The sequence below is a fragment of the Camarhynchus parvulus genome, chromosome 5 (genome assembly GCF_901933205.1).
Source record: "Camarhynchus parvulus chromosome 5, STF_HiC, whole genome shotgun sequence".
Lineage (NCBI taxonomy): Eukaryota > Metazoa > Chordata > Aves > Passeriformes > Thraupidae > Camarhynchus > Camarhynchus parvulus.
This window is the reverse complement of record NC_044575.1, coordinates 1,902,501-1,916,209: the sequence shown is the minus strand read 5'-3', so window position 1 is coordinate 1,916,209 and position 13,709 is coordinate 1,902,501. Positions and strand designations below refer to the sequence as shown.

At 37.9% G+C, this 13,709-nt stretch overlaps 1 protein-coding gene across 1 annotated transcript in view; it reads right to left on the bottom strand.

Moving 5' to 3' along the window:
* Positions 1-272: 272 nt before the first annotated feature.
* ELP4 (elongator acetyltransferase complex subunit 4) overlaps positions 273-13,709 on the bottom strand; it is a 139,470-nt gene continuing 126,033 nt past the window's right edge. Inside the window, exon 10 of the mRNA XM_030948634.1 lies at positions 273-772. Within this exon, the coding sequence (XP_030804494.1) occupies positions 641-772 (132 nt within the window). The 3' untranslated portion in view covers positions 273-640. The remainder of the gene's footprint in view (positions 773-13,709) is intronic.

Below are 13,709 nucleotides of genomic sequence, written 5' to 3'. Positions count from 1 at the left end.
TATAATATATTCTGATTTAAACAACCCTATCCTCAATTACTGGCCTATTAGAATAAAAACTATCTTACGTATTATAAATTTATTATTACATATTTAATAAAATGAGGTAGTGATTTCCTGAAATTTAAGAATGGTGTTTCAATTACAGAAATGCATGTTTTTTAAAAATGTGTAGTTTGCTGTTTGAATAACACATGACAAGGAATTGCTTAGTTCCATTCCTTTATTTCAATAAACTCATTATTCATATAAAATATTATATGTAAGTATATAAAAAATTCTTTTGGGAAAAACGTCCCTTTATTTTCAATATAAAAAAAAAAAAAGAAAGGGTAATCGCAATTTTTGTATTTTAATTAAAGGAACAAAATACTACCTGCTTCCAAGGGAGCAGAACAATGGCAGGACCCAACAGAACAGAAAAGCAAAATCCAAACGAGACCAAATTTAGTACAAAGAAAGAGAACACACACAAAAAAAAAAGGAAAAAAAAAAAAGGAAAAAAAGGAAGGCATCATATGACAACACGTATTTTTAAAGACTGCTGGGTCAAATCATTAAGAAAAATATTTATATAAGTCATTAACACTCCTAATGAGGGTGTCAGCTGAATGTGAGTGAGGCTGCTAAGCAGAAATCACTAGAAGTCCAGGTGCTTCTTGCCGATGGCCATGGCGCCACATCCTGAGCTCAGCAGTTCGGCGGATCCTGCCAGATCCTGTTTGCTCGCGCGGCTCACTGTGTCTGACAAGTCTGGAGGCAAATGCAGCCGCTGTGGCAGGAGGGTTCCAGGAGGGGAGAGAGAGGGAGGAAAGAGAGAAAAACATGGACAGAGAAAAAAAAAAAAAAAAAAAAAAGAGATGAATTCGTTTTGCATGGCGCATTTGGAAATGCTGTCTTTTCCCCGACTGAGCCGTGTTTACTCACACAAATAAAGCGCTTCCCCGACGCTCTTCTAGACTTATCTACCATAATATTCTCCTCATGTTCCAAATACTTGTATTTTGAAAACCTCAACACAACAGGAATGATATGAAGAATTTATATTTGACATATTAAAGGCACAACGTTTTAAATGTCATTGCTGCTTTCTTGACTGTGCGTCACAGTTTCTGCAAAGATCAGGCTCGTGTTTTCCACATATTGGATACTGCAAATTTGAACAGATTTTTTTCCTCATGAAAATTTCCTAAACAAAATACAAATTTGTTCAAGGTATCTAAATACATCCACGGGCATTTTCCCTTTAAAAACCAATGTTTCATCTGCATGTCAACCTCTGCACCAAGTTATTTGATTTCTATAGCCCTGCAGTGTAAGTACAGTTTTATTTTAAATATGCACACACGGCGACAAGAGTCTGAAAATAAATTATATGATGGTCAAAAGATGCAGAGGGCTCACCCTGGTTGCACATTATTCTGCTGCATGTTTCCTCCTCATATTCTACTGATAGTGGCTAATAAAACCAAGCAGTGACAGTAGTTGCATTTGTAGAAGGCAATCATACATATTAATCAAAGCCTGCCCTCCCCAGTGAGTTGTAGGAACATTAAATCCAGTTTACAGATGGGGAAACAGAGACGGAGGTCACGTGGCTGCCCACAAGCACATGGTCCTTGCACAAGAAAACCTTATTTTTCAGCTATGACAAAAATATTTCCACCCTCCCTCTGAGGGAGATGTATAAAAGACATGACATTACCATTTAGCTTTTGTAAAGTGAGGTGAAAATTAACGTAAAACTGAGGCTTTACTTGCCTAATGAGTGGCCTGCTTTTGGACCCAAGCTGGGTCAGATGAGACAGTTGAGCATCCTCTGCACAGTGCAATAATTCATGAAACTGGTATCATGGAAGGAGCATATTTCTTGAAAGATTTAGTAGGCAAAGGCTAAACTGGGTGGTTCCTTTAAAATGCACACGCTTCTGAAGGGAACAGGAGAACAGCAGGGGCTGCAAAACTGAATTAGGAGGCTCTGTGGACTATCCTTATCCTCAGCTTTGCCACAGTTTTGCTTTTATCACCCCTAAACACAGCTTCCCTTTCTTCAATACTTCTGTAACATAAGAATTAGATTAAAAAGCACAGGAAATCTTTGAATTTTCGGTGAGCTGACTGCAGAATTCCTTGCTGGCTCTGAGACTGTGCAGCTGGGTGTAACTTGAGAGATGCTCCCAAGGGCTTCCCATCACTGGCCACTCCTGGCTGTGGGCAGCACTGGGAGAAGAACTGCGCCGTTATTTTTCTCCAAGGGAAGGAAATGCAGAAAGTAATGCATGAGGAGCAGGAAAGCTTGTGTGCAGGGTGAGATGCCACAGCCCAGTGCTGGAATAGGAGAGAGGTGTGCATTTACTGGCAGCATTTTGTCTGTGAAGCACAACCCACACACCTGCAAACACCACACAGCAACTGCAGCTCTGAATTTCAGCTGCATTAAACCAGTGCTGAGGCAGAGAATCCTTCACCCACAGCTCTCCCCTTACTCCAAAGCAGGTTAAACCTGGCTGTGGCTGATGATGCTGCCTCATTTCTGCCTCAACACATCCACACAGGGCACGAGCCTTTCTCCTCTGGCTGCTGAGCAAAAGGTGCGCTGGGAAAAGCCAAGGTACCACTTGGATGCTGTGGGAGGGGATGGAAGCACTGCAAAGCAGAGAAGGAGAAGCTGGGAAGTACAGGGCAGCACTTGGCAGATCTCTCAGTCACATGTTCTTTCTAAAAAAGTGCACAGTACTTTGCTGTGGGCAGGGGGATGTGGGAGGTGGAGAGACAAGTGAAGGAATCCAACCTTCCCCCATTCCCTGCTGGCATCTCTGTGATGAGGAGCAAACAGAACCAAGACCCAGCAAACTCATCTCACTCAGGGACTAAATATCCCGGACTGAATATCACAGACAGGGAACCCCTGCAAACCCTGCCATGCTGCCCTGGACTTCAAAGTGGGCTCAGAAAACAAAACATCTTTCATGTCGGCACTGTGTTCATTTGCTATATTTATTCTAAAATAAATACATCATTTTAGAATATCTACTACTACATTTTAAATATAAATAAATATATACTTTTAGAATATATACTAATATAATAGTGTGTATATATACACCATTACTATAATATATGTAGTGGATATAATTATATATACAATAATAATATAGTATATAATAATGTATATAACATTTACAATAGATATTATATATGTATATATAATAATATATACAACATATGTAATTATAATAGATATATATACACTTTTAGAATATATACTACTATAATAGTATATAAATATGTAATATATATATAAATATACTTTTAGAATATATACTATAATAGTGTATATATAATAGTGTATATATATATATAGTGAATATATATATATAGTGTATATATATACTATAATATATATAGTGGATATATTATATCCATTATTATAATATGGATATAATAATATATATAATATATACAATATACATAATTATTATATATAACTATTACATTTTTATATATAGATAAATATACTTTTAGAATATATACTACTATAATAGTGTATACATATACCAATATTATAATATTTATAATGGATATAATTATGTACATAATATATACAATATGTGTAATTATAATATAATTATAATATATATATATAAAATATATATTATATAGATACACTTTTAGAAATATACTACTATAATAGTATATATATAAAAAATATACTTTAAAATATATACTTCTATCTATAATACTATATTTTCAATATAAATAAATGCAAATAAATAAATATATACTTTTAGAATATATACTACTATAATACTGTCTATTTCAGAAAACAGACAGAAGAATGCCTGCAAATTTGCAAAGATTTAGATGGGAAAAGTAAAAGATTCAAGATCCTTAGATTGGATGCTGGGAGTGAGTTAGGCTTTTACAGGTGTATTTGTTATGATACAGAATTTCCTCATCTTCTTCAGTGAGGAGGATGCACAGTGCTCATTTAGGGACTGGCTATTCCTTTAGTGACTGGCTAGCCAGTATTTTATTTTCTTGTCACTGTTTACTCTGAGCTTTTCTGACATATTTATTGTACACTATTCAAGCCTTGTTCTGCAGACAGAATGGCTTTTCAATAGCACATGTCAGTATATAGCACTTGAATGCTTCACAAATACCAGCTGTGTTATTTTCCTGATATTCTTGGGAGGGAAGGCAGCAAAGTTACCTCCATTTCAGAGGCAGGGAATTGAGGCACATGAAACACACAGCAAAAGGTATCTACTAATTTCAGAAACAGAATCTCAGGCAGTTAGGACTTGCTTTTCCAGAATGTTTAGCATTTTACAGAATTCCACATGTTCAAATACTAACTTCATTTGCAGCTGGGTGCTTAGTATTTCTCCAAGAACCCCCAAGTCTGGCACTCAGAAAGCAAGAGACATGAAATAAAAGCACTGAAACAAAAATGCTGTGTTGAAGCAACATGACCACACAGAAGTTCAGTGCTACTGGCAGAGACACACACCGTACCTTCCATGTTTTAATTATGACACCATTCCTCCTGCAATCCTTTCCTCTACAATCCATCCCTCTACAATCCCAACTTTCAAACATTACTAAAAAATTGCTGGTTCTCCAGGAAGCACATTTCACTGCATACACCACATTAATCCTTAACCTATTCTGAACAACAAACCACACCAGAGCCCATTGAAAACAGCAGAATATTATCCTGTCATTAAGATCAGAACCACTGGACATACACATGTTCCCTGTGAACAAAGCCTGCAAGGGAATTTCAAAATATCATTCCTTATGTTTTCTGTGTGGAGAAGTTTTCTGTGTGCCCATATACAGGACTGAAAATAATCCTAAATATATTAACACCATTAAAAAATATTCTAAATGTTAGGCCACAAACAAAGAGGAAATTCATTGCATGGCACTATACAGACATCTACAGGTTAAGCAACTGGCCTTTATCTTTGGTACCAATAGGGACATTTTGGTCACTTGAGCTAAGGCAGTGATAATACAATGATTGGTATGAACAGGCTGTGATCCTTCTGGAACACCAGCACCACATTTTCACAGATATTTGCTGACCAGAGAGAATCAATCCCATTTCAAGCCCCAGCTAAACACAAAATGTTTTCTGGTGGACATGCTTCTCTGCTATTTCCGAGGCTCTGACCCCCATCCCTTTCAAGCTCTCTTTCTCTGATCAGCCTGGTAAGAATCAGGATGACTTTGCTCACATTGGCAATCCCAATCCTTGCCCAGGCTTTCCATCCCACAACTGCTTTTCATGCCAAAAATGTCCCTTCTCTGGTTATCTGCACTCCTCAGTCTCAGCTTTCTGCACCCAAGCTCTTCATTCCTGTCCCTGACATCCCTGCATTTCTCCTGCCCCTGTTTCCAGCCCCTGCTCCTGTTCCTGGGTTCAAACTCAGCACCAGGCTCCCCTTCCTTGCCCTCCTTGTGCTCACAAATACCAACTGTGTTATTTTTCTAATATTCTTGTGAGACAAGGCAGCAAAGTTGCCTCCATTTCGGAGGCAGGGAGTCGAGGCACATAAAACACATGGCAAAAGGTATCTCCCAGTTTCAGAAACAGAATCTGAGGCTGTTAGGACTTGCTTTTCCAGAACATCCAACAATCCCCTGCTTTGTTCTCCTCCTCCTCTTCTCACCCATTCTGGATGTGTCCTCCCCATTCCTGCTTCCTGCCCCTCTCCCCAGCCCAAAATGTGGGCACAGCTCCCCTGCTCCTAAAAGCAGGTAAACACCTGCAGAAGAATCAATTTTTATGCACTGAGTGTGCCAAACAGGTGGGTTTTCACAGGGCAGCAAAAACCCATCCACGGCAGAAATGCTAGATACACAATTAATTTAAATAATTTCACATTTTTACTGAAATTTTCCAGAACCACAAAATTTTCTGTAGCTGAGAGCAAGATGGCAGGACAACAGTATTTTAAGGCAAAATGGTCATAAAGTGGCAAAAGTAAATGTGCAAGTGAAAATAGGATCCTACAATCACCCTCCTTGGGATAACTTCTTAGAAAGGAAGGTAAAATTTATCAGTGAAATACTGGGGTATTTATCAGTTTATCAACGGAAAGGAAAGTTTGTCAGTGAAATACTGGGGTATTTATTATTTTATCAAAGGAAAGGAAAGTTTGCCAGTGAAATACTGGGGTATTTATCAGTTTATCCAAGGAAAGGAAAGTTTATCAGTGAAATACTGGGGTATTTATCATTTTATCATAGGAAAGGAAAGTTTATCAGTGAGATACTAGGGTATTTATCCATTTATCAAGGGAAAGGAAAGTTTATCATTGAAATACTAGGGTATTTATCAGTTTATAAAAGGAAAGTAAAGTTTACCAGTGAAATATTAGGATATTTATAGTTTTATCTGTTTATCAAAGGAAAGGAAAGTTTATCAGTGAAATATTAGAGTATTTATAATTTTATCAAAGGAAAGGAAAGTTTATCAGTGAGATATTGGAGTATTTATCATTTTATCAAAGGAAAGGAAAATTTATCAATGAAATACTTGGATATTTATAATTTTATCAAAGGAAAGTAGAGTTTATCAGTCAAATACTAGAGTATTCATCAATTCATCAAAGGAAAGGTTATCAGTGAAATACTAGGGTATTTATCAGTTCATAAAAGGAAAGTAAAGTTTATCAATGAAACATTAGAGTATTTATCATTTTATAAAAGGAAAGGAAAGTTTATCAGTGAAATACTAGGGTATTTATCAGTTTATCAAAGGAAAGGAAAGCTTATCAATGAAATACTAGGGAATGCTGGAGTAAACTTCCTTTGTGTATAGCTAATTGTGTATCTGCATTCTTGCAGTGTGTTCAATTACATGATCACACAATATTTTCACCCACAGAGGCTGTCAGGAAGGTTTAAACTCGGGATCTTCAGGATCAGACTCTTAATTTTCATTCAGTGGCTGAAGAAAAAGGAAATGCTGGAGCAGGGCACAGCTGGGGAAGGGGCTTGGTGGGAGTTTGGTGCTGTTTTGGGCACTCAGGAAAGCTTTGCAGGGTAGGAACAATTACACTGAAGCCAGCTAAGCACACAGCTTTAGGGCATGCATTACCAAAGGAAAACAGTTTAGACAAAACTTATGACATACTTTGTGTCTGCTCCTCCCTCTGCCTGAAGAAAACTTCTAATTACTTTATTTGTTCTCAAGGGGCGGGGGGGAAAGGCAGAAGTGGAAGATGAGATGATGTTAAAGGACAGCTCAGAAGGGACACAGTGAGTCCAGTCCCAGCACAGAGGATCAAATGCTCACTGATGGTTTTCTGGGATGCAAAGATCCACATCACGGCTATTCCAGGAACTTCCAGCGGGCTGCTATGTTTGGTTTATTTATTAATTAAATAGTATTTATTATTCGTTATTTATTCGTTATTTATTTTTAAATAATTATTTAAATTATTTGTTTATTAAATAAATATTATGTATTAAATAATATATATGTAATTAATTTAAACAATTAATTTTATTAATATAATGTAATTTTAAATAGTATTTATTAAATTATATTTATTCATAATTTAAAATAAAAACTACTATACAAAAATACTAGCTAGTCGTTTTGCCAGTGTATCCTACTTTATCAAAGGGGATTGGTTTAGAGAGGGCTACAAAAATCACACAGTCTGTAAAATGCTTTAAGCAATGAAAAATACAACAATTTTTTAGCAATAATGTGATAAGCACATATATGTGTATTGGCACAAATCTAAACCCCAAGTAATTCTGTCTATTACTCCAAAATCATTATTATATTTTCATACCCATTTTAAGTGTAATATTGCAGTAAAAAAAACCAACCCAAAAAGTTGCAAAATCACTGAATCTCATTAAAAATGAGGTGATAGTTTGTCCTTAATTTGATTCATATTAAAGTAATTTAGTAATTTCACTGCAGTCAGCTTTGTGACTCTGTTAACAGTTACACGAAGCTTTAACAGTTGGGCCCAACCTTCCCAAAAATCTTTACAATGCATTTAGTTGGGTCTTTGACCAAAAAAAAAAAAAAAAAAAAAAAAGGCAAAAAAAGCAGCTGATTAGTGTAGTATGGCTGCAGCCCTGCCTTGGGGCAGGGAGATGGGTTAATGACCTCTCCAGATCCCTTCTACTTCCATTTGCTACAACTCCATGAAGACTGAAGTCACCAAAGCCGAAGGGATTTGGTTCGGGGGGAAGAGGGGGGTGCGGAGAAGAATTTTAGGAATGCTGGGAAAATGAAAGATGCAGACTCTTAGTTGGGGAGCTTTGCATCCTACTCACTTCTCTTTGAAGCAGAACTCTCCCCATCCCATAAAGCCCCCACAAGACAGATGTTTGCATGATGTTTTTCCCCTTCATGCCTATTTATTGTCACCTAACTTTTAATTACCAGTAGTAATTTATACCTTTGGGCTTAATGTAAACACAAAGATGTGCAGGTACAAGACTAAATTTCTTCTAGAGAGAATGGTTTTTCTCAGATATTTGACATGGAGGTTACTACCAAGTTTTGGCTACTTCTCTTGCCAAGCCCCCAAGTTGAGGGGCACCAGATATCTGTATTCTGATGAAATTAATGCTCTTTTATAGGACATGTGGTCTCCTGGAGTGACATATCACTTATATTGACATAACTTTGTAAATGCTTACATGCCAAAACATTGTAATGAAAAGATACAAAAATTTTATTGCTGCCACACAGCAATAACTTCTGAGTTAATAGAAGTTCACTTCTCAAAAATGACTAAACAATAAGCACTTGGCCACTGAAGACATTAACAGGAACGGAAAAGTCATTCCAACTGGCCTAGGCCTGTGTCAGGCAGAAATCATATGGCTGCTGTCAAATTTGGCTCACAAATAATCATGGGGTCTCACAACCAACAACATTTATCTTGTGGAGAGAATGGAGCCAAACTATTCTCTCATAGCTGCATTTCAGTCTTACACAAACTCTTCTTAAACCATTCACTATGGATCCTTCAGGTTCATGTTACAATGGGCTCAGTATTTTAACAAATTCAGGAGACAAAACAGTTGGTAACTATTTTTCTGTATAATGGACATGATCTCAGCTTCTTCCTGTTCTGCTATATTCATTGACACTACACCACCATTTTTAGATCACAGGAATTTTCTAAACTACATTTTCTAAATTTGCATTTCTACAATTTCTAAACTGGCCTGAAAGAACAAAAGACTTGACTTTTAGAAAGAGCTTTCTAAAATTTTTCTACATTTTAAGTAACTGTGCTTGACTTATAAGAAACAACCATATCAACTCATGTTAAAACTCATGTTAAAATAACATCTACCGTATGCAAGTCCTATTTATTTATTTTTTTTCAGGTTGAAGCACAACCCAAGCCATCATGGTGTTAACTATTGTTAACACCAGGTGTTGAGAGAAGGCTTCCAGTAAGAATAACTGAGAAATAAACTTGTACCTGCATAAGTCTGTCTGCTAAAGGATAGATAGTACTACTGAGAACATCTGAACACAATTCTAAAACTCCTGTTTTCCCCCACTTAGAGAATGTAAAGTAAAACCAGGGCAAGTCTGACTTTCACTTCACTTACAGAACAGTGATGTTTTAGTGTGGGTTTCCAATAGCACAAACAGATTGTTTGAGCAGCATTTTTAAGGACACGTGGCAAAATTAAAAGTCACTAATAAACCTACTTCCTTTAATGATAGGTTTTGCAAAAATCCATTTAACATTTCAGAACACTGATTCACTTTTCAGTGTATCTGCTTTACAGAAGGGGTATGATAATATCCAGGAGAACTCACTTCAAACTCTGCTGATTTGTTTGGATGTGCCACATGGCCCTGTTTCTGTTTTCTGACCAGAAATCTGGATTCCTGAGTCTGAATTTAAAGCTTGGTTTTATAACACTGGCTGCTGTTCAGAGATATTTGCTTGTACCAATACAATTCAATTCTGTACATGTTTGTGTAAAAATGCATCCCTGGGGTATTTTGGGTGGCTGAAGAAGTTCCAGTTGCAGACTGGGTAGAGATGGGTGGGTTTATGGATGCTCCAGTCATTATTTTCAGTGTTAGGAATGTACAGACAATTGTCCAAACAAACTCATCCCAAGAAAAATTCCAACATGTGGATTTGTTACATGTGAAGGGACTCAAGTGGAAGATAAAAATACAGGTCCTTTGTGTTCTAGCTGCAGTCTCTGGATCATGAGGAAGCTTATAAAAAGGGCTGGATCCATCAGGAATGGTTATAGGCTGCCCAAGGACTGCAGGTGTTCAACTGCTTGTCTGACCCAAAATTCAGAGAAAACTTTGGTAATCTCACAAGCAGAACTGGACTAAATACTTACACAGCACACAATAGCAATATTGATACAGCTCTTATCAGGCACAAATGGAAAGAATGTCTCTGTCTTGAAGAGTTTATGGCCTGAATGCACAAAATGGGTAAAAAGGAAAACAACAAATTATCAAGGCAGAAGGAAAGTGTAATGATTTATAAATACTGTATTAATGCTTTATTAAAGGGTTTTTTTTCCCTTCTAACTTTCTAACTGAAAATGTAATGTTCAGAAAAGTGAGTGAAAGACCACAGCCATAGGGAAAGAAATGAAGTGACAAAGGGCTGAAAAAAAGATGGAGTGAAGAAAGGGAAAGATGGAAGCCAGGAGTTAATATAACCTAGTTACATAATCTAGGCATGAGATTGAGAATATATTGTTGAGATTGGAATATACTGTCTAAATCCTGAAAGGAAACACCGTTGTAAATTCAAGCAGTAGCTCATGAGTCTGATGGTACCATCTGCGTCCAAAGCAAGGGCATTTCTCCTGTGGATGCGCTCTTTTTGCTGAATATGCCCTCCCTGGGCTTACGTAAGAGCAGTGATGCCAGGCTGGGTAATTGCAGGGCTCTCAGGACAGCCCGGGTGGATGCTGATGTTCATGTCACATCCTCTTCCCTGATGGATTCATTCAACCTAATTGCAGCTGCCTACAAGTCAGCCACTCAGCCCAACATCCCACATTACAAACCAGGGAGGGATGAATCCTCCTTGCAAGTGCTTGTCCATATCTGCTGGTTGTTCAGCAAACCTGATGACTCCCTCAAACCAAACTCTTACCTCCCAGTCTAAAAGGTCAAGGGGAGGAATTCAGTCCCACAACTCTGTGAAGCTCCTCATGGAATCAGTGCCTGCAGTGTGTCTGCTCCCTCTCTGAATGGCACTGCAGCCTGCCACGGAGCACACATTTCCTATCACACCACAGATGGCTCACTGGAAATGCTCCAGAGCTGCTGGTGATGCCCACGATGCTCTACAACAACTTGAGGCTCTCTGCTGGGAAAGCCTGAGGAGTGTTCGAGGCACTGTGTGTGCAAACAAAAGCTGTGGATGTGGGCAGGAGGGAGGAACAGCATTCAGAGCAGAAGCATCTGTTCCAGGATTACAGCCTTACTGTCACCCTTGAAAATTTCAGCTAAATTGAAATCCTCGGCAAATGTTTGAGTTTGCATCCAAAACTATCTGGTAAAGTTCTCTGAAATTTACCAGGCTTCTGCCTCAGCTCCTGTCACGTTTCAGAAAAGTCATGAACACCCTTGTGCAACTGCACCAAATAACTGATCAAATGTATTCTGCCTCTTGATAAAATCACCCAGTTCACAGAACCCCTTCACAGAAAGGCTCTGCTCCAAGGCAGCTAACCCACACTGGCAAGTCTCCATTACAAGCGCATTTCAATGGTGCTTTGCCAACTGAAAAAGTAAATGTTAGCTGGGGAGGGGTGGGGGGGTTATTGTTTTATAGCAGGAACAGCCCTGTGCTGCGTATTTACTTTTTCAAGTCAGCTGGAATTACAAGTTTTGCCTTGCTAGGCAGCCCAGCAGGGCTGGGAAGCATTTCTGGGCACTCAGACCTGGAGCACAGGCTGCCCACAGGGAGGATGCCCTGCCCAGCTCCACAGCCCTGCTCCCTCCTCCAGACACCAGGGCTTGCTCCTCAGCTTGCTGCAGAAACATATTGCACCACCAGAACACAACAATTATCACATTTGTAAAGCTTCAGGGATAGGAACAATTTAATAGCTTTTTGAAGCAGGCTAATTTTCTGGGGCTTTTTTTTTTTTTTTCCCATTATTTTGCTTTTCATGCATGGACAAGCTCTTCTTTGCTACAGGTATTTTTCTGGGCCTGCTTTGCAGGATTATTATGTGTGGAAGAACACAAATTATTCAATCACTTTAAAACAGTGAGAGAGAGATGTAAAAGGGCCATGTAAGTGCAAACTACTGCTACTAACCTCTGTTTTAAAAAGATAAGAATACATTTAGAAAGATAAATGTATTGCTGCTTTACAAAACTCTGCACATTTACAAACAGATGACCAGTTTATTTTTGCTGATTTTTATAAGCTAGAAACTTCAGCTCTGCAGGGGCAAATGCCACGGGGAGACAATTCATGCTATGGCAAAAAGCAGGCCAGAAGAGGGAAAAAAAAAGATATTTCTGCTATCATGAAGCTGCCACTGAATTATGTTCAGTTCCTGTAACTCCCAGGTAAGGATGCAGACATTACATAATTCATATTGCAATATCTCTGCAGCACTAATCCCCCGTGACTCAGAGCTACACTTTCAAACTCCAGGTAACAAAGCCTTTTGTAGTGTTACTTCCAAATAATCTTTGGACTTCAGAAACCCCTGAAGTGTAATTTAATCTCTGTAATATTGACTCAACCTGTTTTTGCTAGGAAAACTCACATTTTTATTCAGTGATTGATATTACTCATTAAAAGGAGAGAAAAGTTGCATTGGTGAGCAAGCAGTCATTCTGCCCACCCTTTGGGAAACTCCTGCTTTTAAGGAACTTTAAACACAGAATGAGAAGGGGAAAGGTTAAAAGACAGGTCACACTAATTTCTTTTTAAACAACTCTGTTTCAGACTGTAGGTCTCAGTGTGAATGAAAACAAATATATTAAATATGAATGACAGAAACTGGTATCACATTAAACGCAAGACTTCTGTGACTAATTTTTGATTAAAATAAACATTGCTATTTATCAGAAAGTTAGGGGGAGGGTTGAGCATTTGAGCAGATTCCTACATCAAAAATGTGTTTTGTAAAGAAACTAGATGTCAAATTATAGCTATTTGCTTTCAGCTTTCAGTTATTTCGTTTTGTACTTTTCATGTGTCAGTATTTTTTTCATTTCACTTCTTTATTCTGTACTACAAGTAAGTCTCTTTAGAGCAATAAGATCTTTAAAATCCCTTTAGTGTTTAGAAATGTCAACAATTCAGTAGATTATACTTGATGAATAGGCCAGATAGAAAAAACCTGCCTCTAGTTTTTATCTCAAGTGAAGTAAGGTGCTTTGAAGAGCACTTGATTTGAGATTCAGAAGCCTGCCACTATTCAGCCAGACACTCTTGAGAGCTGTTAAGTCCTGACCCATAGCATGAAAACAGGTTGCAGGGAGGGAAGAAACACCAGTAAGAAATATATTTTGTACTCCCTGCGTAATTATTTCTCCTAAATACCATTCAAACATTTCTTCCTATAAAGAAGTAAAAACCTAAGAGACAAGGCAACCTTATCAGACCATCTTATTTGAGTACTTTGAATGCAGCTGGAACTTGCCAGGGGGAACAGCTACAGCACTGGAAAAAGATGAGGCT